This window comes from Etheostoma spectabile, chromosome 9 (assembly GCF_008692095.1).
Source record: "Etheostoma spectabile isolate EspeVRDwgs_2016 chromosome 9, UIUC_Espe_1.0, whole genome shotgun sequence".
Classification (NCBI taxonomy): Eukaryota; Metazoa; Chordata; class Actinopteri; order Perciformes; family Percidae; genus Etheostoma; species Etheostoma spectabile.
In genome coordinates, this window is record NC_045741.1 from 31,877,556 (window position 1) to 31,901,856 (window position 24,301).

Sequence of the window (24,301 nt, forward strand, 5' to 3'; positions counted from 1 at the left end):
TTGTGTTGCAAAATAATCTGTTACCGTATGTTTGATAATTGTGGTGCATCTCTCTAGTCTTGTAAACTGAATAAGTGCTCATTTTTTTTTAATTCATGGGTAAGAAATTATTTCCTTTGTTCCAGGGAAAATGCTGGTTCTTGACTACATTCTGGCAATGACAAGGACTACAACTAGTGACAAGGTGGTGCTTGTCTCCAACTACACTCAAACGCTGGACCTCTTTGAAAAGCTGTGCAGATCTAGAAGGTGCTTTTTGGAGAAAAAAAACACCATTTAATTTTGTCTTTATCATATGATTTGTCATTTGTCATTTGGTCTTTTACAGATACCTCTATGTTCGACTGGATGGCACAATGTCCATCAAGAAAAGGGCCAAGATTGTAGAGCGATTCAACAGTCCATCGGTGAGTGGGAAACTCTGTAGTAAAACCACACCGTGAGCTAGTCAAGACCATCTAAACCGAGACCAAGTCAAGACCAAGACTTTGAAGGGTTTGAGACCGAGTCAAGACCAAGACCAGGCCAGTGCCAGACAGCCAGATCTGCTCCCGTCTCTCACATTCACTTTCTTGGGAGCCCCTGTTAAGAGGGGTTAACAGGAACACATTTCAAATTAGAAATAAGTTAAGCTATTGATTGCAATTGAAGCTGGATGTTTTACATCCAAACACAGCTATGATGTTAAGACATAAAATTAGACAATGCTAAGACAATTCAGTGATATCCCTGCAATTGTGGTCTTGACCGGTCTTGAATTCAAATCCCAAGTCCTCTTTATCTGAGACCAAGACAAGACCGAGACCTTCAAAAGGTGGTCTTGAGACTGAACACTTCAACAGTGGCGTGAGTTCTGAAAAACACCATCTGAATCCATCTTTGTTCTCAGAATCCAGAGTTCATCTTCATGCTAAGCAGCAAGGCCGGTGGATGTGGCCTGAATCTGATTGGTGCTAATCGCTTGGTGATGTTTGATCCGGACTGGAATCCAGCCAATGACGAGCAGGCGATGGCGCGGGTGTGGAGGGACGGCCAGAAGAAGACCTGCTACATCTACAGACTGCTCTCGGTCAGTTCAACACAATTCACAAGATGCAGACATGACCTCAAACACATCATCACTGCTTAATGTCTATTTTGGCTTTCAAGTCATCAAGGTAATATTTTCACATACTGTATATACATTACTTTTCCTCTACTGATTTTTTTGTTGCTGTGGTAAAAAAAATATTTTTTCACTACCCGCTCAGACAAAAATCCGGAAAAGATGACACAGTGACTACAATATTCAAGACCATCCAGCAAAATAGCAACAAAATAGACAATAAACATATTTATAAGCACAAAACTTCTTAGGAGCCCTCCAGAAAGTTCAGGTACTTCCCCCATTTTCTAGTATAGAAATCCAATCTGGCAAACCTTTATATGATATTTGAAACGCCGCCACCCTAGCCATCTCACTAGCCCACTCCAGGATTATTGGCACCCCTTCTTTCCTCCATCCTTTCAAAAGAATCTGTCTGACTATCATTATACTAGTTTGGTTGGGAACCAGAGGGTCACTGGTTGAAGTCCCCAAATGCCAGGTTCCCTCCTGGCCACTGCCAAGGTGCTATTCCTTTTATTTTTTTGGACATTTTAGGCCTTTATTTTCAGATGACAGATGAAGACATAAAAGGTGAGAGAGAGGGGGAATGACACGCAGCAAAGGGCCAAAGGCCAGAGTCAAACCCGCGTCCGCTGCCTCGAGAAGCAAACCTCTACACATGTGCGCCTTTACCAACTGAGCCAACCCGGCCACACTGCCAAAGTGCTCTTGAGCAAGCACCGAACCCCCAACTGCTCGGGGCGCCTGTCCAACAGTCGCAGCCCCCTCACTCTGAAATCTCTCCATTTGTGACTGTATAGTTCCTGAACATGTGTATGTATTTCAGGCCTCTTTGTAGAGGGTTCCAACAACAGAGTGAAAAAATAGTAATTTCCCCCCTGGGGATCAATGAATCATTAATTATTATTATCACATGGCTTTATCAACTGTAGCAAAAAGTGGGGAAATGTGAATCAACTTCTGCCCTCCAATTCAAGCAATGGCAGCAGATCTGGTGAGCCTTTATTGCTACATCTTTATATCCCAGGACCATAGGACATGAAGTAATTGGCTGTCCTCTGTCTTACATTTCCAAAAATTTGGTGTGTCCCCTACTGATTTTTAATTATTCTGCAAAGTTCAGGACCTTGTAAGCACATCAGGGGGATGTTAAAGGCTGTGTGTTTGGCATAGTTTCCATATTTGACATGTGTGTGTTTGTGTGCTGACAGACAGGGACAATCGAGGAGAAGATCCTTCAGAGGCAGGCCCATAAGAAGGCCCTGAGCAGCTGCGTGGTGGACGAGGAGCAGGACGTGGAGCGCCACTTCTCTCTGGGAGAACTCCGAGAACTCTTCACTCTCAACGAGGAGACCACCAGCGACACACATGACAAGTAAAGAACAAATCACTCTCACAAGTTGTGCGTGCTGCTCACTCTGCTGATTCTGCTGAGAATTGAATTGCCTTTATAAAGATGGTCAAACAACGGTGATTACCTTTACATGCACACGAATGTTCCACTATTATTCGGAATATGACAGTATTTAAAACAGGTCATTAGGGATGAGCAATATGTTTTTTTTATCGTGGCATATCAACTGGCGCAATAAACATATTGCAAAAGACTGCGACATATTGCGAAAGTCCCTCAAGGTCTTTTGTGTTAGTTGAAAGAAAGTCTCAATAGAAATGTACACTTTAAAATGTAACTGTCACTTTTTTAGTGGCGCCTTTTATATTCAGTTAAATTTTTAATAATGTTGAGGAAAAAAAAAGGAGAACATGCAAACTCCACACAGAAAGGCCCGGGACCACCAGGGTTCAAACCCGGTACCTTCTTGCTGTGAGGCCGCAGTGCTGCAAGTACACTTAATATCTGTTTATTGATCGCAAGTAATGTTGTAACTCACAATATTCAACATTATTGCATATTTTTATGTATGTTAGTATTAAAGTAGCTCTCTTCCTTGTTAGATTCCGCTGCCGACGCTGTGTGAATGGCCGGGAGGTTCGGCCTCCTGCAGAGGACTCTGACTGTACCAGTGACCTTTCCCAATGGAACCACTGCTTCGAAAAGAAGGGCCTGAGGGACCAAGTGTTAAAAGCCTCCTGGGACGCTGCTGTCTCCTTCGTCTTCCACCAGCGCTCTCACGAGGATCAGAAGGGTGTCATATAGCAGGAGGAACTCAACAGACTTTCTATTACGCTGCCACATGTACTGTAAATCCTGATATTTATTTGTTATTCAGTTTTTTTTCTGTTGGATATTTTTTTATTAAAACCAAAAAAGTAAAGCATCCATGATGAATGCAGTAACTTTTTCACATAATTAACTTGGGCAGAACATGTTGACACTCGTAGTGGATTTGCCAGTCGTGACGAGTCGTCTTAATGTATACGTGGTGCAGTTGCAAATGCGCCCAGCTCACTGTTGTGACACTGTGTCGGGGTAGAGGGACGCTGTTGTCTGTGCCACAGTAAGAGCTGACTCTAATCTGTCTGTTTTTTACAGGTCATTGTAAGATGTTTGAGGGTTAAGTTACCTCAAAAAAGGCTTACAAAAGCACACACATCTGGACGATAAAATACAGACAAAAGAACATGGAAAGCATTCCATCTAACAATTTAATAGCACAATGCATGTGCGCTCCATTAAGTACTTCATTGTGTGTGTGTGTGTGTGTGTGTGTGTGTGTGTGTGTGTGTGTGTGTGTGTGTGTGTGTGTGTGTGTGTGTGTGTGTGGTGTGTGTGTGTGTGTGTGTGGTGGGTGTGTGTGGGTGTAAATAAGCTTTATAAATACAGCTCCTTTTAGTCAGTCATCAGTGTCTGAATAAAAACTTTAAATGGGTTTTGTGTTTTATTGGCAGTAACGTGTAGATGGTCAACAAGGTCAAAACAACTATATTCACTTCAAATTTATAAGTCCAGGGCACTCCATTAAAATACCTAATTTCACAGTGACAGCTAAACTGCTGCAGATATGTATTATCTCTTGGCAGGAACAGTAAAATATTGACTGCACCTAGTCAAATAATCGTGTTTGCACTCCCAAATAGTGGTGGCAACCTGCTCTCCACAGCCTGTGCAGCTGACGATATCTTTCAACCCAACCTCTATACTCTAGGTTTAACAGTAGTTAAGATCTTAAGTAAAAGGACTAATACATACTATGTAAAATACTCTGTTACAAGTAAAAGTCCTGTATCGAAAATGTACTCAGGTAAAAGTCTATAAGTATCATCAGAATCAGCTTTATTCGCCAGGTATGAGGACACATACGAGGAATTTGTCTTTGGAGCATTGTTATTCAGACTGTGCTTACACATACATATCAACCAAAACAGAAATATACACACTAATATATACACAATATATACATACTCTAAACGGGACAATGAACTTCAAGTATTAAAAGTAGTTAATAGTCTAATCATTTCTGCTGGACTTGTAGGTCGTTATATTGTTGGCTAGTTTCATTTATGATAAAACATCAGACTATATAAACTACATGTGTGCAGAAATCCTATTGTGTAAAGTAATTAGTAACAAAAGCTGTCAGATGAATGTATTGGAGTAAAAGGTACAATATTTAGAAAGTACGTGTCATGCTGGAAGATGGGGCAAGCCAATATATATATATATATAACTGCTCACATTTTAACAAAGTATGGTATTAATAGTTTTGAGTTTGTTTGTACACATCTAAACTGACAGAAATATTTTTGTAAAAACGGAAAAAAGAAAGCTTGAGAGAGACATTCAAACCTTGCTTTAACTTTCACCTCCAGCCTCTTCATTTCATTCATTCATTTCATTTATTGTTATTTCTTTGTCATGCCCTATTTTTATACAGTCTATGGTCATGCAAAATATTTATTACAAAACACCACAATGTAACATAGATCTTCCGGTCTCACACATACCAAGCATGGAAAAAACACCACAAACAAGAAACAATGACAGAAATAGTTCAAAGAAACAAATATCTAAAGATCATTCTGATAAATTAACTATTTTCCTCTTTTCCCAGACTTTCTCAATATTTATATTTATATGTTTCACATATGAACAGCCATCTTAGTCTTGGAGAATCCTCCATATTTAGATATATATACATTAGTCTTACTAAACACCATTTTCCCAAGAAAAATAAAATAAGAAAAATAAGAAAAAGTGCATTGTACAAAATGGAAAAGACTAGAGTGGATATTGTGGGAGAAATGAAAAGATTAGGGCTAGAACAATAATGCCATTTTATTCAATATTAAATAAATTATGCCTATGAAAAAGAAACATGTGGCTTTAATGAAATAAACGTTCCTTGAAAACAAATAAATGTGGACTTATGAAATAAAAGTCCCTTGCAATAAATAAAATTAGTCCTCTGAAAAATGTCCTTCAAAAAACAAATTACTATATTGAATCAGTTACTGTACATATTTATATATTTTTTTGCTTCATTTATGTATTTAACCATTTATTTCATGAGCATATTTACTAATTTAATATGGAATGAAATGGCACTCCAACGGCACAAGATGTTTTGGCCAGTTTTCTAGGGAGGAACATAATCTGCAATATCGGACGCCGTGGGAGTTAACTCCGGAAGATGGCAGTAATGCAACGATGCATGCTTCCCAAAAGAAGTAAAGAAGAACCACTACGCGTATTTGTTTGTCATCCCCCATGGTCGACTCGTGGATGTGCCAACCGTAGACATATAGCGTTAACGTTATACCAACCGCTGGCTTTGCCTCACCTGACGCTGCTGGAATCAGAGCTGTGTTCTGTCAGTTGGTTAGCAAACTATTAGCATCGATGTTAACTAGTAAATGACACACACACCAATGCTAAACAATGCCTGACACTGTCCGCAATGCAAACCAAAGAACTCCAAAGGAGATATATCTAAAGGAGATATGTTTCCAAGCTGTCAGAAAACATTATGCTGCTCTGGGAATGGAGGCTGTTCTTGGTAAGTAAACCTTACTAGACTTGGAGAAGACGAGCAATGTTAGCTAATAAAGAGAAGTAAGAAGTTTAAATGTTATGCTAGAAGCTAGCATGTCATTAACGTTAGCTAACGCTAGCTAGCTACATGTCCTATAAGTCGAAACTGACAGCAAACGTAACGGTACACCTTACTCCATTCAATAACCTTGCAAGTTATGGCCATATTTTTAAGTGAATGTACTAATATATCACCTACAATACATTTCAAGAGGTAGCTAGCTAGCTATCCCCTGAAATCTTAAAAAATTCAGAATCAGCTTTAATGGTCAAGTGTAACGTAATGTGTAACGCTAGCTAGCTAATTTAGGCCAGTGGTTCCCAAACTTTTTATGTAAGGACCCTTAATCTGACACAAATTAGAAAACAAACCCCCATTTGATAAGACTTTGTCTCAGTTATTTTGCTTTTATATGTTTTGTTACCTAAAGTGTAAGAACCCCACAGCCAAGGTAGTCATATATTGACCCATGGATGGAATTATCATGAAAATAAAGTACTCCCTGTTTTGCTTGGAACCCCCTCAAGGAACACCATAGAGTATATGGGCTTGACACAGGCTTTCCCTCACAGGCTTAGAATACAATAGAAAACACTTCATTGTCCCCATGGGAAATTTGTGTTGGGCATAGCTGCAATTTGTTGCTTCACAACACAAACTTGTAACAGAAAAGACATTCTTAAATTGACATAGAATCAACATAAAAACAACCCAAGATCAACAATGACTCTTATACATGAAGGAAGGACACATATGACTGTGAAGACAATACAACATCTTAAAAATACGGTAATAACCAAAGTGCAAAACATGCTAGTGTATTTATTGCACTTTGCTCTGTTGTGCTTAGATTTACTATTGGAGTTCAGCAGCTTGATAGAGGTTGGGATAAACTCTTTACCTGTGGTGATGTTGATGATAATGATAAAAGAAAGTCTGTCCACTGTTGGTATGTCCTAACATTAACCAATCTGTCTTAATGTAGATCTTCCGACGCCTCTCATTACCGATCTTCTTCCTCATCTGACTGTATGTCAACTAAATGAGCTCCAGCCTGCCCTGAACCAGAGGGGTAAGAACTGTAGTTGAAGTGCAAAGGTGTTTTGTATTTTTTTCTTTGTTCATAGACAGTAACACTACCTTTTGTTTTGATCGATCCATTGTTTTTTCTATTCAATTCTATTCTAAGCAGGAGTTATCTCAGGAAACTTTACAGATAGAGTAGGTCTAGACTAGGTCTGGGCAATATATCAATCGTGATATGTGACTAGATAATGTCTTAGATTTTGGATATTATAATATTGTAGTATGACATAAGTGTTTTCTTTTCCTGGTTTTACATGCTACATTACAGCAACCTACCAGACTGTTCTAGCTGTTGTGTTATTTGCATTTACCCACTTAATCATTATATCCACATTACTGATGATTATTTATCACAAATCTCATTGTGTACATATTTTTGGGAAAGCACCAATTGTCAACCCAACAATATTGCCGCAATATTGATATTGAAATATTTTGTCAGAAATATTGTGAAATTTGATTTTCTCCATTTTGCCCATCCCTATTCTAGACCACACTCCATAATTTACAACGACCCAACAACATTACATACATCTTTATAAACACTATTTGAGTAGTTTTACATTTTTATTCCCAACTTGTATATTTACAACACATTTTGTACATTCTTTCCTTTTTTCAATATTTCTTCTTGTATTCTATCCTAATTATTATTTCATATACGTATATTCTGTATGTGTGCTGTGTGTCTAATATATGTAGCCACTTTAGCACTGACATTTCCCAATTTGGGATCAATAAAAGTCTATCATATCTTATCATTATTCAGTACCTTGTTCCATTAGTCTTTTTCTTGTCTGCCTTGTCTCAGGGATATCAACTCACTCTGGGTGGATTGGAGTCCTACAGGATATGTGTGGACCTAACCATGTAGGTGCACCTTCTTCTTTAATGATCACCAATCTCATATACTAACATCCAGAACCCATGTGTAACGTGTGTGTGTGTGTGTGTTACATTTCAGGTAATAGACTTCAACACAGAAGAAGCGGCCAAGCACGAAGTCATGAGACTGCTTTTTACTCTTGTATTCTACGGCTTCACAAACCCCTTTGTCAAAAGAAACATCACAAATCTAAACACCCCGTCCTTCCTGTGGGCTGCAGCTAAATGTATCAAACATTTTTCACTCACTACGCCAGTCGAAAGATTGACCGCTGAGGAGCGGCCACTTCTGGAGCTCTTGGAGCAGCGTATCAGGAGTGTTGGTGTATCGCAGTGCATTGATCTATCAAAGAGAAGGACACAATCTGCGCTGTATGTCCTCCATCGCCTGCTAGACCACGGTGTGGCTAAAAAACTTGTTGTACATGTGCAATGCCCCATCATGTTGTCCTGGATCCTACACGGCAGGGGTTCTCAGTATGTAAACCCTGAACTGAAGAACCTGATGCACAGCAAAAGGGCAAGCTGCATTTACAAAGCAGCTTCATTCAGAGCAGACGGGGCCATCTGCAGTTCAAGTCTCGAGGCCGGTGCTTCAGAAGAGGAGGATGACCAAGCCACTCCCTGCAAACGCTCCAGGTTGGATTATGTATCCATGGACCAGGACGTGGAATCCGGAGAAGCAAAATTTACTGTGGACCCGCATGTTCTCTGTCAAAGCTTCACTCCGTGTAATGGGCGTTCGGCAGGGGCTTGTCAATGGGGACAGATTGAATGTCTGGAGATCAGGCAGTGTGGGTCCAACTCCCTCAGAGTGCTAAACTCTGCCCTGCCCACATTTTTTTGCCTTCGCTCTCTAACCCTTCACAGCATTGGTAAGTTTGCTAATTAATGTATGAGGAAGTTCAGGTGTGGAGCATTTAGGGGTTGTTATGGTCCACCATATATCATACCTGTACCTGTGCTTTCATGCTAGTTGCAACATTGACAATTAAGAGTCATTTTCTCTAACACTGGTGGCAGTTGACAAGTAAAGGTGCCCTGTGTATTTGAGGTGTCACGATTTTTCTAATCCACAATTTGATTAAATGTTTTACCTAGCAGCACTGATTGCTCCGCCATTATTTGGTTTACAATGGTTTTTATCCCTGACAAACATTTTCAAATTCTTTTTTCAGAAGATACGCTCAGTGGTATCAATTGGGATATAACCATAAACTGTATAATATTAACGGTCTATGGATATACAGTGGTGTGAAAAAGTGTTTGCCCCCTTCCTCATTTCCTGTTCCTTTGTGTGTCACACTTAAGTGTTCGGAACATCAAACCATTTAAACAATAGTCAAGGACAACACAAGTAAAAACAAAATGCAATTTGTAAATGAAGGTGTTTTTATTAAAGGTGAAAAAAAATCCAAACCATCATGGCCCGTGTGTGAAAAAGTGATTGCCCCCTAAACTAATAACTGGTTGGGCCACCCTTAGCAGCAACAACTGCAACCAAGCGTTTGCGATAAAGTGCAATGAGGCTTTTACAGGGTCCTGGAGGACTTTTGGCCCACTCATCTTTGCAGAATTGTCCTAATTCAGTTCATTAGAGGGTTTTCGAGCATGAACGGCCTTTTAAGGTCATACCACAACATCTCAATAGGATTCAGGTCAGGACTTTGGCTAGGCCACTCCAAAGTCTTCATTTTGTTTTCTTCAGCCATTCGGTGGTGGACTTGTGGTGTGTTTAGGATCATTGTCCTGCTGCAGAACCCAAGGTCGTTTCAGCTTGAGTACACGAACAGATGGTGACATTCTCCTTCAGGATCTCTGGTAGACAGCAGAATTCATAGTTCCTTTATCACGGCAAGTCTTCCAGGTCCTGAAGCAGCAAAACAGCCCCAGACCATCACACTACCACCTCCATATTTTACTGTTGGTATAATGTTCTTTTATGAAATGCAGTGTTCCTTCTACGCAGATATACTTGGACACACACCTTCCAAAGAGTCCACTTTGCTCATCGGTCCACAGAATGTTGTCCCAAAGTCTTGGGGATCATCAAGATGTGTTGTGGAGTAATTGAGACAAGCTTTGATGTTCTTTTTGTCAGCAGTGGTTTTCTCTGGAACTCTGCCATGCAGGCATTTTTGCCAGTCTTTTCCTGATGGTGGAGGCATGAACGCTGACCTTAACTGAGGCAAGTGAGGCTGCAGTTCTTTGGATGGTTGTGGGGTCTTTTGTGACCTCTTGGATGAGTCGTTGCTGCGCTCTGGGGTAATTTTGGGCGGCCGGCCACTCCTGGGAAGGTCACACTGTTCCATGTCTTCGCCATTTGTGGATAATGGCTTCACTGTGGTTCGCTGGATTCCCAAAGCTTTGGAAATGGCTTTATAACCCTTTCCAGACTGATAGATCTCAATTACTTTCTTTCTCAATTGTTCCTGAATTTCAGCTCCTATTTAAGTGATGCCTTGATTGTGAACAGGTGTGGCAAATCAGGCCTGGGTGTGGCTAGAGAAATTGAACTCAGGTGTGGACAACCCCAGTTATAGTATGTTTTAACAAGGGGGGCAATCACTTTTTCACACAGGGCCATGATGGTTTGGATTTTTTTTCACCTTTAATAATAAACACCTTCATTTACAAATTGCATTTTGTGTTTACTTGTGTTGTCCTTGACTATTGTTTAAATTGGTTTGATGTTCCGAAACACTTAAGTGTGACAAACATGCAAAGGAACAGGAAATGAGGAAGGGGGCAAACACTTTTTCACACCACTGTAACCACCATTTTTTTCCTAAATGGACCACATTATGGCCATATGGTTCAAGTCTAAATCGCCTTATTTAAAATGTAATAACAGTCACTTTCACACATTTCACTAGTCAAACTGTTTTAACACAAAAACAAAAAGAGAAAAGAGCCACAAGGTGGCAGAATGGTACTTTACAACAACGTCTTGAGTTTGCTGATCTGCAAAAAGCCACCAGATCCTGGGAGAAAAAACAAATACTTCATCCAGCTTTTGAATTTGATGATCAAAATTGAAATCGATTTTAGATTTCTTTTTTCTTTTTTGATCATCGTTTTGGCCATTTTAGGCCTTTTATTTTTGTAGGACAGCTGAATACATGAAAGGGTAGAGCGAGGGGAACGACAAACAGCAAAGGGCCGCAGTTCGGAGTCATTGCCTCGCCGCTGCATTGAGGTGCAAACCGCTATATATGGGCGTGCGCTTCACCACGTGAGCTTACTAGGCGCCCAGATTTGAAATCGTAACATAGTGTATGTATCATTGATGTCTAACAAAGGTACTGAATATCTTTCCATCTGCGTAAAACATTTCAAAAGTTTTTTTTTTTAAATGTATTTTAAATCCAGCATGGTTTCCATCCATGTTTAGTCTTGTTACTCTGCCTTTGTTGGTGCATCACTGCATTGATTCCTCTAGATCAGTTGAATAGTGTGAAACCATTAGCAGCAATGTGCATGTGTCAACTGTGGCCATTTTGCACACACACGAGGCAAACCCCAAAAAACTGCTCCATAGCTGCTCGAGGTTGAAAACTCCACATGGTACACGTTGGCCTTGAATGAGCCAGTCAGTCAGATAACCAGTCAGTGTGTGTGTTCGAGAATATAAGCTTCCTCTAGGGGTGGGTATGTTCACTGCTTGTGCAGATACCATACCTGAATTTTGGTACTGATACAAAAAATTTTGTTGATACAACCTGCAGTCAACTTATTCGGCTCCATTGTATCGGGGCGGAGGCAGAATTCTTAGAGAACGGTATCTCAAAACCTGGACAAATAAAACCAAAACTATCTTCATAGACAAGTGAGAACATTTTGGGTTTTTGTGATTTGGATGAACTGAATCTGTAACGATATGCAGGATTTGTATTACCATTGCACTATTGCACTATCCTAACATAGAATGAAATGCAAATTAGAACAGTCGGGGGAGACATTGTTGCAGTCCGAATTTTAACATTGAACTGCAGCCAAGTAAAGGGATGCAGCCTGTAGACATTGCTGTATTACAGGGGTTTCTAAAGGTCTGCATCTGATTTTTATGCCAGGGCAAGATCTGCAACAAATTTGGTATGTTTTTTTAGCCTAATCTGTAAAAGTACAGCAGTATTCTTAGCTTCATGTAGTAAAAGGTCATTTTGGTCACATAGAAATTTTTTTCAACGTTTTTTTCCGTTTTTTGCTAGACTTTTTGCAATATTTTTGTCGCCCTTTTCAATGTTTCCATTCTTCAACATTTTTGTTGATTTTTATCGTGTATAGTCAACATTACCAACAATGTATTGATCAATAGAAAATGTATTTAAAAATAAAAAGTGTTACACTTCATAAGGTATTGTATTCATAACACAAGGTATTGTCTGGGTCCGTATTGAAATGCATTTGGTCCAGATGCGGACCTTGGTCCAGACTTTGAGATGCCCTGCTGTATTGAATCCATTTAATCAATTGACTAAACTTAAATAGCAGATCACCTTGTAAGAAAAGGTGTGGTGTACACAGGGTTCAAAATTCACTTTTTCATCCACCAGCCAAATGGCTGGTGAATGTTCAAATTTCACCAGCAACTTAATAGATTATCATTGGGGTTTTTGTGCTGGTGAGTGAAAAATATTCACCAACCACTTGCATGTTTTACCAGCATTTGGCTGGTGCTATTTTTGCATCCTGGGTGTGCACAAATGATTTGTTTTTGTGTTTGTTTGTGCAGCGACGTTCAGGGACTTTGATGTGTTGGGCCTGGCCAGAGCCCTGAAGCAGCTGTCGCAGAGTCCCCGCAGCTCGCTCACGGAACTGAGCATCAGCGTCCTGCCGTACACCTGGCTCATGGGGATCCTGCTGGATGCCAGCCCTAATGTTACGTCTCTACATGTGGAGATCCAGACTGTGATGTGGGGGCTACGCTTCTTACCACATCATCCCAGGATGGCTGAGTTGGATGTGTCAGGTGCTGTAAAGCTTCTACCTAAGTTACCAAAGTAACCGTTAAAAGGAGCAGGATTGAGAATAGGCATGGGCCGGTAACCGGTTTAAAGATATAACAGGGCTTGAAAAATTAACGGTTTGAAAAAGTCATTGTTTCAAAACCACTAAAATATTTCCTCATCCTGCAGTAAAGTAAAGGTAGTAAATATAGGTAGCAAAATTCATTCTCTGCATTTAACCCATCCCTCAAGGGCACTGACTGGAGAACCTAGTACATGTTTTCTGATGGTGGGGGAAACCAGAGCACCCAGAGGAAACTCACACAAACATGGGGAGAACATACAAACTCTACATAGAAAGGCCCGGAACGACCTGGATTTGAACCCAGAAGCTTCTTGCTGTGAGGCCACAGTGCTAAACATTGGGCCACCATGCTGCCATGAGCAGTTTTTTTAGTCAAAGACAGAAAGTTCAGACATTTCAAAAATAACACTTTTTAAAGCTGTAATTGCAATACCGTGAAACCGTGATATTTGAAGGGTATAATACCGTCAGAATCTTATACTGGCCTATGCCTAATTGAGTTTGTGTTCTACCTGTTGAAATACAAGATGAGTGTTGAACCAGTGCTCAGCAACACATCCTGTAGTGATTAGGGAGAGAGTAACCGCAGTGTTATGAAAGGGTTTCAACCTGATAACTTCTTCTCAGATTTCATTCACAGTTTTAAAGGGGACTTTCTTTTGTAACAACCTATGAAAGGAATAAAGCTTTGAGTGTTAGTTGAACCACTTAATACTTCAGAATAGACAGGCAAGTTCCAGAGGCTAGTAGGTTATATAAACATTTAGACTGCAACTGGTATTTTCATTGGTTAATCGGTGGATTATTAACGGGGCTAGTCAGAAAGTAGCATTTATTTGCTTATTATTTTGTAGTGCTTCTTATACAATTTTCCAAGATGACATCTTCAAATGTTTTTGTGTTTTCCAGCCATCAGCCTAAAGAAGAAGACATTCAATTCACAATTATATTAATTATATAAAACTGAGAAAAGCAGAGAACGTTTGGCATTTTTGCTTGAAAAATTACTTAAAGGGATAGTTTGGCTTCCTATAGGTGAATGGCAACAGTTTGGAGAAGCAGACAGGAGTACTGACTTGGAAATGGGAGCTGCTGTGGACATGGTCGGTAGCCAAACATCTTTTGGCTAATTTACAAGGCCCACCTAAAGAAGAAAGAAATCCATTTCAGAAATCCATTTCCGTTTAAGCGTACGCTCTATTTAGAATATTTTCACTGCTATACCTTACCATCAGACAGCCCTCTCCTCCAGTTTCCACAGAGATTTCCCCTCCCTCTCTATCAGATGTTCAGTCTCCCTCTGCAGAAGTTCTTCTTTTTACTCCAGTTCCTAAAGGTATCCTTTCGCCTCAATAGTAAACAACTTTTCCTCCCTGCTGTCATGATTGCTCTTTTATTTTCTTGTTTTGGTTGGTTGATTAAATTGTTAATTGTCTGACATAACAGAGTGGGCGGAACAGTTGCGCTAGTAAGTATGAATATGTTGAGAAAATGTAGTTCCAAAAGAAAAGGCTGTCTGATTACAAGGTAAAAATACAGTTTTTAAGGTGACTAAAGTACGCTTTGCTGCTGACTCTGTCTACAGCAGCCATCGGTACGCTTGTCTGTTTCTCCAAACTGTTGCCGTGCTAACCGTCCTCTACTGTAGCTAATACACTGACTAATACTATTGATAAGTACCTTATACAACATCACCTTATATAAGGCTGAACTATCCATTTGAACAATGCATAGATAATCAAAATTGATTACTAACTTCTGTTGATTACTAATTGAACTAATACATGTATAAAACATGTAAGATTAGTTTTGGGGCATTTTCTAAATGAAAATGAAAAGAGGGAAAGTTTTTGGGTTGTATCCACATGGTTGAATTCACTTATTGTGACTTCAGATAAAAGTGTCAGCTAAATAAAGGAAATGTAATCCTTAACTGTCTTTTTTAAAGAGTTAAAAAAAACAACAGAAGAATGGTACTGAGTTCTAAATGCTAATACTACTGTAAAGCAGTATAGTGTTTAAAAACAAAAACAAAAATCAACCTATGGTGACGGTTTTCTTCCACAGAGCTGCCCCTGGAGAAGCTGGCAGTCAAAGTAGCTGAGCTCCAAACAGATCTGCACTTCATCACATCAGTGCTGCGCCGCTCTCCACATCTCACCTCGCTTCACGTAGCCGGGATGAGATTACCAACTGGCTCCTCTCAAAGCCAGCTCCTCGCCACTCTCTCAGGTAACGGGCCACGTCACTGGAACGGTTTCACCACAGTTTGAGTGTCCAGGCCTTCTTAAAGGTGTACACAAAGGGCCAGGGATATGTTGTGAGATTTTCCACTGGGGGGGGGGGGGCGCACAGGGCGGTCAATGTGTAGAAAGGAAAGCTGGAGGATCAGAGTCAATGTAGTCCCACAGCATTCAGGGATGGGTGAAACACGTGATCTGGTTTATTATTTGCATTTGTTGTTATTTCTTTAAACCAATGACAATCATCTTGGGCGGTGCTATGGAGCCGCTGCGAAACAGCCTCGGGAAGGAACTTGTTTTGGTGGAACATGTACATTCAAAAGTTTTTTGAAACAAAGAACTCAGCTTGGACAGATAGTCCAGCTAGCTGTCTGGGTTTACCCTGCAGAGTCCTGAGTAACAGTTAACCATAGTCCTCAGAAATCCACCAGAGTTTAGAACGCCAACACAAAGGAAGAAGAACGACAATTTTATGCGGATATCAGTTGACATCATGATGGCATAGGTCGTGTGTGTATCCAAACCCCAATTTATCTTTTCCCTGTGTGCCATAGAGAGTTTTCTGTTGCACGACTAAAAAAACTAGGCACCGTTGCTCAGTCCGGCGTTTGGCACCGTCCAAGACGGCCAGAGCAGGTTTTGTGGACTAGCCAGACCTTCCTCCACAGCGCTGTGGAGGAAGGTCTGGCAATGCGAGACTAGTCATCAGTTGACATGAACACATGTGCAATAAGCCCTAATAGTGGCCTGGTCTTAACTGTAAAACAAATATAAGCTGAAGTGCTGTCAGTAATGACATATGGTCAACTTTTAGAGTCAAATCACTTCTTGAAGAGTCTCAACTTGGAGGACATGAAGCTGTCTGACTGTCTCCCTGAGATCCTCAACCTACTGAGAGACTGCAAGTTGGAAGGTAAGAAAAAGAGGGTGACTCCTGGTCTTTTCCTACATGTTCAATTGATCCCAACAGGTACATGACACATAAGAGCGTCTGTCTGGAACAATCCACCGCCATCATTACAGTCAACATCTACATTATCGTCATTAAACAAAGCTTTGAAAAGGTTACTCATCAACAATGGTTTGAAGACTTTTAAGATCTTACTGCAATTCATCACATTTCTTACACTTGGGCCCTATTTTAGGTTCTATTTTTTTCAAATTCTTCTTTTTTGATATAAGCCTTTTCTTGGCTTCTAAACTCAATCCCCTGCACAATGTTTTACCTTTCATCAAGCCTTATTTTTTATTTTTTAAATGTGTGAAGAAACTAAATGTAAAGTCTCAGAGAAGAGGGTAACACTTGAAGTTTTCTACATAAGACTGTCATGACACAGTCTTAACCTTAACCTTAACTTGTCATGACAAAACCGAATGACACTTATTAAAAGATGCGTTATGTCATAAATGTTTATGACTTGTTTATAATGTTTATGACACATTCATGACGGTGTCATGTCACTTTTATGTGGATAACTTCAAGTAAAGTGTAACTGAAGAGTCTTAAGCTTAGACATACAAGCATTCAAGCTCTGTACCCTTGAGTAAGGACATAGGGGACATTACCGGGTATTTTAATTTTATTTTTGATTATTTGTTTGGCATTTTAGGGCTTTATTTGTATAGGTCAGCTTAGATTTGAAAGGGGAGAGGGAGGGGAAATGACATGCAGCATACGACCGCAGATCGGAGTCAAACCCACGGCCGCTGTGTCTAGGACTGAGACTCCATATATGGGCGCCTGCTCTACCAGGTATTTAAGTCTGCTTCAGTTTAAGCAGATACAACATGCAAAACAGCACGTGGTAGTGACTTTATTATTCTCCGTCAGCGTTTCTTTTCTCATTGGAAAAGGAATTCCTCGTGTTCTGAGCTCTTTTCCCCTCTCTCCGGGTCTCAGAGCTGCGGTTTAATGACTGCCGCCTTCTGGAGAAGTGGAGCAACAAGGAGGAGAGTCTGCAGCAGCTGGTGGCTGCTCTGAGGATGGTGCCTTCTCTCCACACACTCAGCCTGGCTCAGAATCGGCTCGGTAAGCACATGAAGATATGGATCCATGCATGTTCAAACAGTCTGGTCTGGACAGGGAGTTAGAAGAAACAGTTGCACTCGCTCTTATCCGAAAGGTGACTTAAAACCTACCTTTTTAGTCAGGCCTTTTAATAAACAACTTATTTATTTATTTTCTTCATCTATCTACCTGTGTGTGTGTGTGTGTGTGTGTGTGTGTGTGTGTGTGTGTGTGTGTGTGTGTGTGTGTGTGTGTGTGTGAGACAATTACATAGATGAAAAGTGCTATATAAATGAAGTCTGATAATTGTATCTATTCTGGCGTCTCTCTAGATCATGAACAGTTTTGAAAGCATCTGTTTCGACTGTGTTAATAATGTGACTGTGTCTCCAGCCAAGAACGTGTGTGTGCTGGCAGAGCTGTTCTCAGGATCCCCCGCGAGCTCAGTGAACCGACTCGACATCAGGTGAGCGCTGCAGCAAGCAGCACCAGGGTGCCTCCAGCCGCCTACACATGATTCAACTTTGACCTCACTGCCGCTGACCTTTCAAGGCGCGACCAATTCCAGAACGTGGTCTTGCTGCGGATAAGTTGTAGGCGGCTTCAGGCTTCAACACCTCTCTGGTGGTCCGATTTTTGAAGGAGTAGTTATTAGCTAATGTACCACTCAGTCAAATAGCTTTTTTTTTTAATTTTCAACATCAGCAATTCAATTAAATAAAGTTTTTTGGGGCTCTTCCACATTTGATCATCAGGACAGCTTGATTTATAAAAGGGAAGAGAGAGGGGGAAGACATACAGGAAGTTGCCGCAGGTGGGACTCAAACCCTGGGCCTCTGTGTTGAATGAATACACCTCTACATGTGGGCATGCTGAGCTACTTGGGCGCACAAGTAATAAAGTTAAAATAAGAGACTAAATATGTTAGCATGTGTATATTGCTTTAAAGTGCTCATATTATGCTCATCTTCAGGTTCGTAATTGTATTTAAAGGTTGCACCAGAGTATATTGCTTCAGCTCCTCTTTTCTTTTTTACTTTTTTCACTTTGTTAATGTGCACAAAAAAGATAACATAACACAATAAAGTCAGGGGAAAAGCCTAATATGAGCACTTTAAGTTACAGAATGCCACACAAAGTGTACATTACATTTCCAATAATAAATTCAGTTTGCCCCGTACGATCATGTTTTATCCAACACTGACTGTCGATTTAGTTTAGTAAGTTGTTTTTTATATCATAATTTCCATGTGCTGCCTTTTGTCCCGAACAGCTCTAACTTCATTCAGCCTGCTGATCTGCTGGAGTTCGCTAAGAGACTGAGGACACATCCTCCGCCACACCGATTGACCCTAAACCTCAGGAAAAACCCAGGCGATCGGGACCCCGACACATGGAACACGGCACTGAGGAGGCTCCGTCCCTTCTGTGTTCTCCTGGTTGAAGGATGGAACTCCACGAACACATTGGCTGACCACATCAGCAACATGTGAACAGAGCTAGAGGCACATTTGAGAGGCAAACTCTCCCAGCTGGAGTGGAAAGTTGCTGTAAAGTCAGCACTTTATGTAACGTTTGACAGAACAGACCGTGTTCAGTTCACACAGTAGTAGGTTCCAATGAAAGGTTTTTATTAAAGGTCCCAGGGCATGAAAATGTCAACTCTTGAGTTTTTTTACTATTAATATGAATTCCCCCAGCCTGCCTATGGTCCCCCAGTGGCTAGTAATTGCGATAGATGTAAACCGAGACCTGGGTATCCTGCTCTGCCTTTGAGAAAATGAAAGCTCAGATGGGCCAATCTGGAATCTTGCTTCTTATGAGGTCATAAGGGGCAAGATTACCTCCCCTTTTCTCTGCTTTGCCCACCCAGAGAATTTGGCCCACCCATGAGAGAGAGACATCATGGCTTACAAACAAGCAAAGTGGCAGTTGGTAAATGCCACACCCCCAGACTCCACCTTGCCCCCCCCCCCTCTCCCCTCCTCAAAAGCTACAGACTCAGAAATGGCACATACTAAGGAGAGCTCATTGTGGGACTGCCTCTAGTGGCTGTAATTCTGCACCAAGAGTTTTGGGAAAGAGACTTCAGATACAGTATTAGGGGACCACTGAGGTCTATATAAAAGCATCCAAAGAGCACCATGTCATGGCACCTTTAAGTTTTGAGGCTTTTTTTTTTTTTTTTTTTTACTTTCCAAACCACACCTGCAGCATGAGTCACTTCTCCGCTGTCCATTTCATGCAATATTGTTCTAAACATCTAGTAGTTCAACATGTTTAAATACACAACTTCCAATCTGTCTAAATTGTGATACATACATAGTGAACTGAGCATTCGGCTGGAAAGAGGAGAAGGGGATGAAGCCGTAGGAAGGGTTCTTAGTGACATTGACATTTTGTTTTTCTGCCATAATTGTAATTATGGTAGAACAGTCCTCATTGATACTTTAATTAGTTGTGACACATTTCATTAGTTCTATGAATGTTATATCTATTTAATGGAACATTTCATTTGTTCCCTTGCATCAGAGTGCACGATGGCACTGTTGGAAAATAAAAGCGCGTCCCGTTAGTTTGACATTTGAATCATTTATTAAACCAACGTCTGTTTACACTTCCAGAGTCTTCCCTTGGACGGAGTGTGAGTGAGAGGGGACATTAAGATACAACTGAAAAAACCTGGAGGGTTGACGTCGAGGTGAAGAGCAGTTTCACAGCAGCGTTCTCGCACCGTCTCTTCATTGTCATTTTCTTTACATTAGACGAACAGCATCGACACCGACTACCAAATCATCATTAGTAGGAACCGAGTAGAAAAAACAATCAGAAAAACGGATTAAAAGAGCTTAATCTTTTTCTTAGTGGATTTTTTTTTTTTAAAGCTAAATACTGTAACACTTATTTTCTGTAAATTCAGTTTGTTTTCCTCATATTTTTAGTAAATTCAAGTCAAAGAGAGTGAAGACCCTATGTCTGCATGCTAATCTGTTGATTTGCTGGGTCTCATCTACAACCATCTCTTACATAAAACAACACTCTCACAAACGCACAGCACTTACACACTCATACACACTTACGCAACATTTCAGCTTGGCCAGGCTTGGCTTCTCATTCACTGTGATTTTACAGGAAATCAAATTTGAAAATTTGGCCATATTCATACCTCATAAAGAAATCCATTGTCAAATTAGGGACAGGTTTGTTCTGAGGACTTCATTTTACTTATATAACTGAAACTTATGCCTTTTTTTTAATTTATTTTTTATTTTCTCTAAGAAACAATTGGCTGTCAGAAAAAAATGAGCTCACCTTAATGCCAAAATCAGATATTCTGATTATCACGATGCGAAAATATTTTCACATTTGTATGTTGACAGCCGCAGATGGCATGATAGAGGGCGGGAAACTAACTGGACCCAGGATTACTTACTACTAAGTCACTACTAGTGTAGTTCACAAATTGTATCTTGTTGGTTATGAGATAGTCACCAATAAATCTAAGGGTCACCTGTGAGGTGTAGAGTTGGGACTGTTTAAACCTGGCAACCCCACTATGAGGACAGGACGATGGCATAATGGTTTTTTCTTGCGTTTAGCAGCTAGTTTGGTTCTAAGAAACTGGTGTGTTGTGGGGGGGAAGTGAATGTGGTCTCTCTTTGCACAGCATGTTTGCGGCATGGCTCAGCGATAGATGGCGATGGTTGATGGCTGTCGTCCGCAACCCATAATCTGCCCAGACCTTAACAAAAGTAAAAACTATTCCTCAAGATAAACCACTTCTTTTTGGAGCATGAATCCGACGTACTGTTACAGATATCGAGGCTTAATAACACTTTGTGGTAGGCGTACTTCAGGGGATTATGGGTGGAAGTTTGGAGATGGATTTTAAATCCCCACCCTGTTGCATTAACTTTCACAGCCATTTCCACTGTTACATGTGGTGCTTTTTCTTGTTTCTCTATATTTTTTCAGTCTGTGACAGTGTCAATGTTCATGTTCTCTTTGTGGAGTGTGTGTGTTCAAGTGAGTGAACGGCACATCGCACACACTCATCAGTCTCTTCAAAAAAAACAAAAAAAAAACTAAATAGATTCTTTAGCCAAAGATGAACTGTGAAACTGAGTGATATCTGGACCTTATAAGGTGGAAGTCAGTGGGTTTTTTGGTGTGTGTGTGTGTCACCATGGAGCATTCACAATCATTATTTCAGTTGTGTCACAAAAAGCCCAAATGAATCCAAATGGTACAGCAATATTCACACAGTCATACATCAACACGTGTGTCCTACCATAACAAAAACTACAGTTAATCACACACACGCGCGCACGTGCTGTAACAAAAACACACTGGAGCCTACATTACAATATCTCGAGAAGGCATTAAGGAAATCTCAAATAAATATAAATAAATTAAATCATATAAAAAAAGAATGGGTTAACAACATAGAAATTCTGTTATACAGCAAAACTCTCAAATGAATACAATGAACAAGAGTACTCGCTTGTAGACAAAGTCCATATGGATGCAAGAGACAGGTGTCTTTTGTAAACAGTGGCAGACAGACAGACAGGTCGACACATTCACAAATCATTAGTGAGCAGAAAGGCCTGTTGGGGCTCAGTGGTGGTGGACTTGCTCTGTGGGCCGGGGGGGGGGGGGGGGGGGGGGGGTGTTCCTCAAATCCCTCCCAGGAAGGGTGAGCATGCTGTGTTGTGTTTTAAACATTAATGATGGGGGCTTCTTCTTTTTGGCAGTGCTGCTATCATCCCTATACTATGATAGTGGATCTGCTGCTGACCAGATTTCCTCAAGATTACCTAATGCTAAAGCTAGGGCTGGGCAATAGATACATATAAATCAAATCCTGTTATGAGACTAGTTATTGTCTTAGATTTCTACGTGATATTACATAACTGTTGTCTTTTTCTGTATTTAAAGGCTACATTACAGTGAAGTGATGTCATTTTCTGAACTTACCAGACTGTTCTAGCTGCTATATTAGCCCTCCTGTTGTCCTCAGGTCAAATCTGACCCCTTTAAAAAATATCTATATCTGAAATATGGGTTTCTTTTTGACCAAATTACCACAAAAAAATGGATTGGATTCCTTACAACGCTCTTTGTAAATACAATTGATTCTGACTAAACTCATCTGGACGTTCCTCTGATCTTAACTATTAGTCCAAATAATTCATCATTTCTGTTTTTTTAACTCAAATATTAAGTATAATTCTATATAAATGAGGGTTATTGACCATGAATCCCAAAATGTACTGTAAAACTAGTGGTAGTAAGGTGGTTTTAGTGAAAACTAAAAAAGAAAAAATATGAATTTTTTGTCAGTTTTTGACCCGGGAGGACAACACAACACTGCTTTTACCCACTGAGTCACTATATCCACAAATCTCATTGTGTAAATAGTTTGTCAGAGCACCAATCCTACAATACCGTCGCAATATTGTTATCGAGGTATTTGATCAAAAATATAGCGGTGTTTGATTTTCACCGTATCGCCCAGCCATAACTAAAAAATACAAGACGGGGGTGATGGGTGAGATCAGTTTCCAGGCAACCATCTGTCCGAGCCGGGTTGCTTTTTCCTTTGTTGGCCCACATTCAGCCAATCAGGAGAAACCAAACCGGCCTTCCATGTGTTAAGAGATTCGAACATGGACACCAAATACAACTGTATCCTAGTTACTGTCTCCTGTGCTGCATGCTAGAACATCATAGCAATTAATATGTAACCGTCAGTATACTGGAACAGCACCACTAACCATAGTGTATGCATGATGCAAGATTATAGAACTTTTGAAAAAGGAAATAAATTCTCCGTCTTACAAATGAAAAGCTGAACACATATGCCCAGTAGCTTACGGTGGCTAATGTTGGCTAATATTACCAAACATAGTACTTTCAACATCCACCGTTACCACATAACTGTCACTTGTGGCCGGCCACAGCGTCGGATGTTCAGGAAACGTTAGCCAGGATACTACTTAAGCAGTTGCATTTGTTGTATTTTATCCTATTATGTATCCTAGTATTTAATTCATATTTATATTCTGTGCTGTGCGACTGATATTTTGCTGCTGTCACTATCATTTCCCATTTTATTGGGATCAGTATCTATCTATCTATCTATCTATCTATTGTCCCAATATGAAGAACAGTATTAGTAACACTATTCCAACATTGTTGACCCTGTAGCAGTTTGTCAACAAGTATGCCAGACAGTAATAAGCAGCGTATAGCTAGTTCATTTCTAATTAGCTGTATTCATTGTTTTGTGTTCATTTCGGATGTTATTTGGAGGCAAGAGCAAGCTTTGATGTCGCTTCTTAAGTACTTTTTGTCAAAATGAGTAGGAGACCTTTTTTCATGCTGTAGGTAAGGCTGATATGATGAGACAGAGTTTGAGTGTGCCTGCTAACACTCGACACAATAATTAAGAGCACTAAGACTGGTATGGTCTAGGCCGTGATTTCTACTGTGGATAGGGAGGACACTTTTCTATATTTACATATAGAAAAGTATTGTGAATAAATGAAATAAATAAAAGTACTTCCTTAAAATACAGGGGCCATGAGTATACACCCCCCTATGTTAAATTCCCATAGAAGCAGGCACATTTTTGTTTTTAAAGGCCAGTTATTTCATGGATCCAGGATACTATGCATCCTGATTAAGTTCCCTTGGCCTTTGGAATTAAAATCCCCCCCCCATATCATCACATACCATTGACCACACCTAGAGATTGGCATGGTTTTATTTCAGTTAGCTTAATAGCTGGTTTGATTTGCATTGAGTGATGATTTCAAGTACCCCATGACAATCTGTAGGTAAAAGAGGATTTTTTTTTTGTCAACTTAAGCAGGGGCTCCTATACTCATGAGCAGCCCTGTACTAACAATATGAACACAGTCTTTGCTGATGTGTT

At 40.3% G+C, this 24,301-nt stretch overlaps 2 protein-coding genes across 4 annotated transcripts in view; both read left to right on the forward strand.

Annotated features, from left to right (window-relative positions):
- rad54l (RAD54 like) overlaps positions 1-3,714 on the forward strand; it is a 16,554-nt gene extending 12,840 nt beyond the window's left edge. Inside the window, exons 14-18 of the mRNA XM_032525362.1 lie at positions 126-249; positions 329-407; positions 890-1,069; positions 2,320-2,483; positions 3,065-3,714. Of these exons, the coding sequence (XP_032381253.1) occupies positions 126-249; positions 329-407; positions 890-1,069; positions 2,320-2,483; positions 3,065-3,266 (749 nt within the window). The 3' untranslated portion in view covers positions 3,267-3,714. The remainder of the gene's footprint in view (positions 1-125; positions 250-328; positions 408-889; positions 1,070-2,319; positions 2,484-3,064) is intronic.
- Positions 3,715-5,705: 1,991 nt separating this feature from the next.
- On the forward strand, positions 5,706-19,971 carry lrrc41 (leucine rich repeat containing 41). Of its 3 annotated transcripts, XR_004333390.1 has the most exons (11): positions 5,706-6,066; positions 7,088-7,174; positions 8,000-8,058; positions 8,153-8,948; positions 12,809-13,070; positions 15,173-15,339; positions 16,165-16,263; positions 17,251-17,379; positions 17,752-17,824; positions 18,632-18,984; positions 19,522-19,971. XR_004333390.1 is itself a non-coding variant. In XM_032525363.1 (10 exons), the coding sequence occupies exons 1-10, from the start codon at positions 5,949-5,951 to the stop codon at positions 18,849-18,851; spliced, it is 2,010 nt and encodes a 669-aa protein (XP_032381254.1). In that variant the 5' UTR covers positions 5,706-5,948; the 3' UTR covers positions 18,852-19,301. The 3 variants fall into 3 exon arrangements, 2 of the variants coding, with proteins under 2 accessions (XP_032381254.1, XP_032381255.1); XM_032525363.1 differs by lacking the exon at positions 19,522-19,971 and having other exon boundaries at positions 18,632-19,301; XM_032525364.1 differs by lacking the exon at positions 19,522-19,971 and having other exon boundaries at positions 5,708-6,066; positions 12,809-13,045; positions 15,175-15,339; positions 18,632-19,301.
- The last annotated feature ends 4,330 nt before the right edge of the window (positions 19,972-24,301 follow it).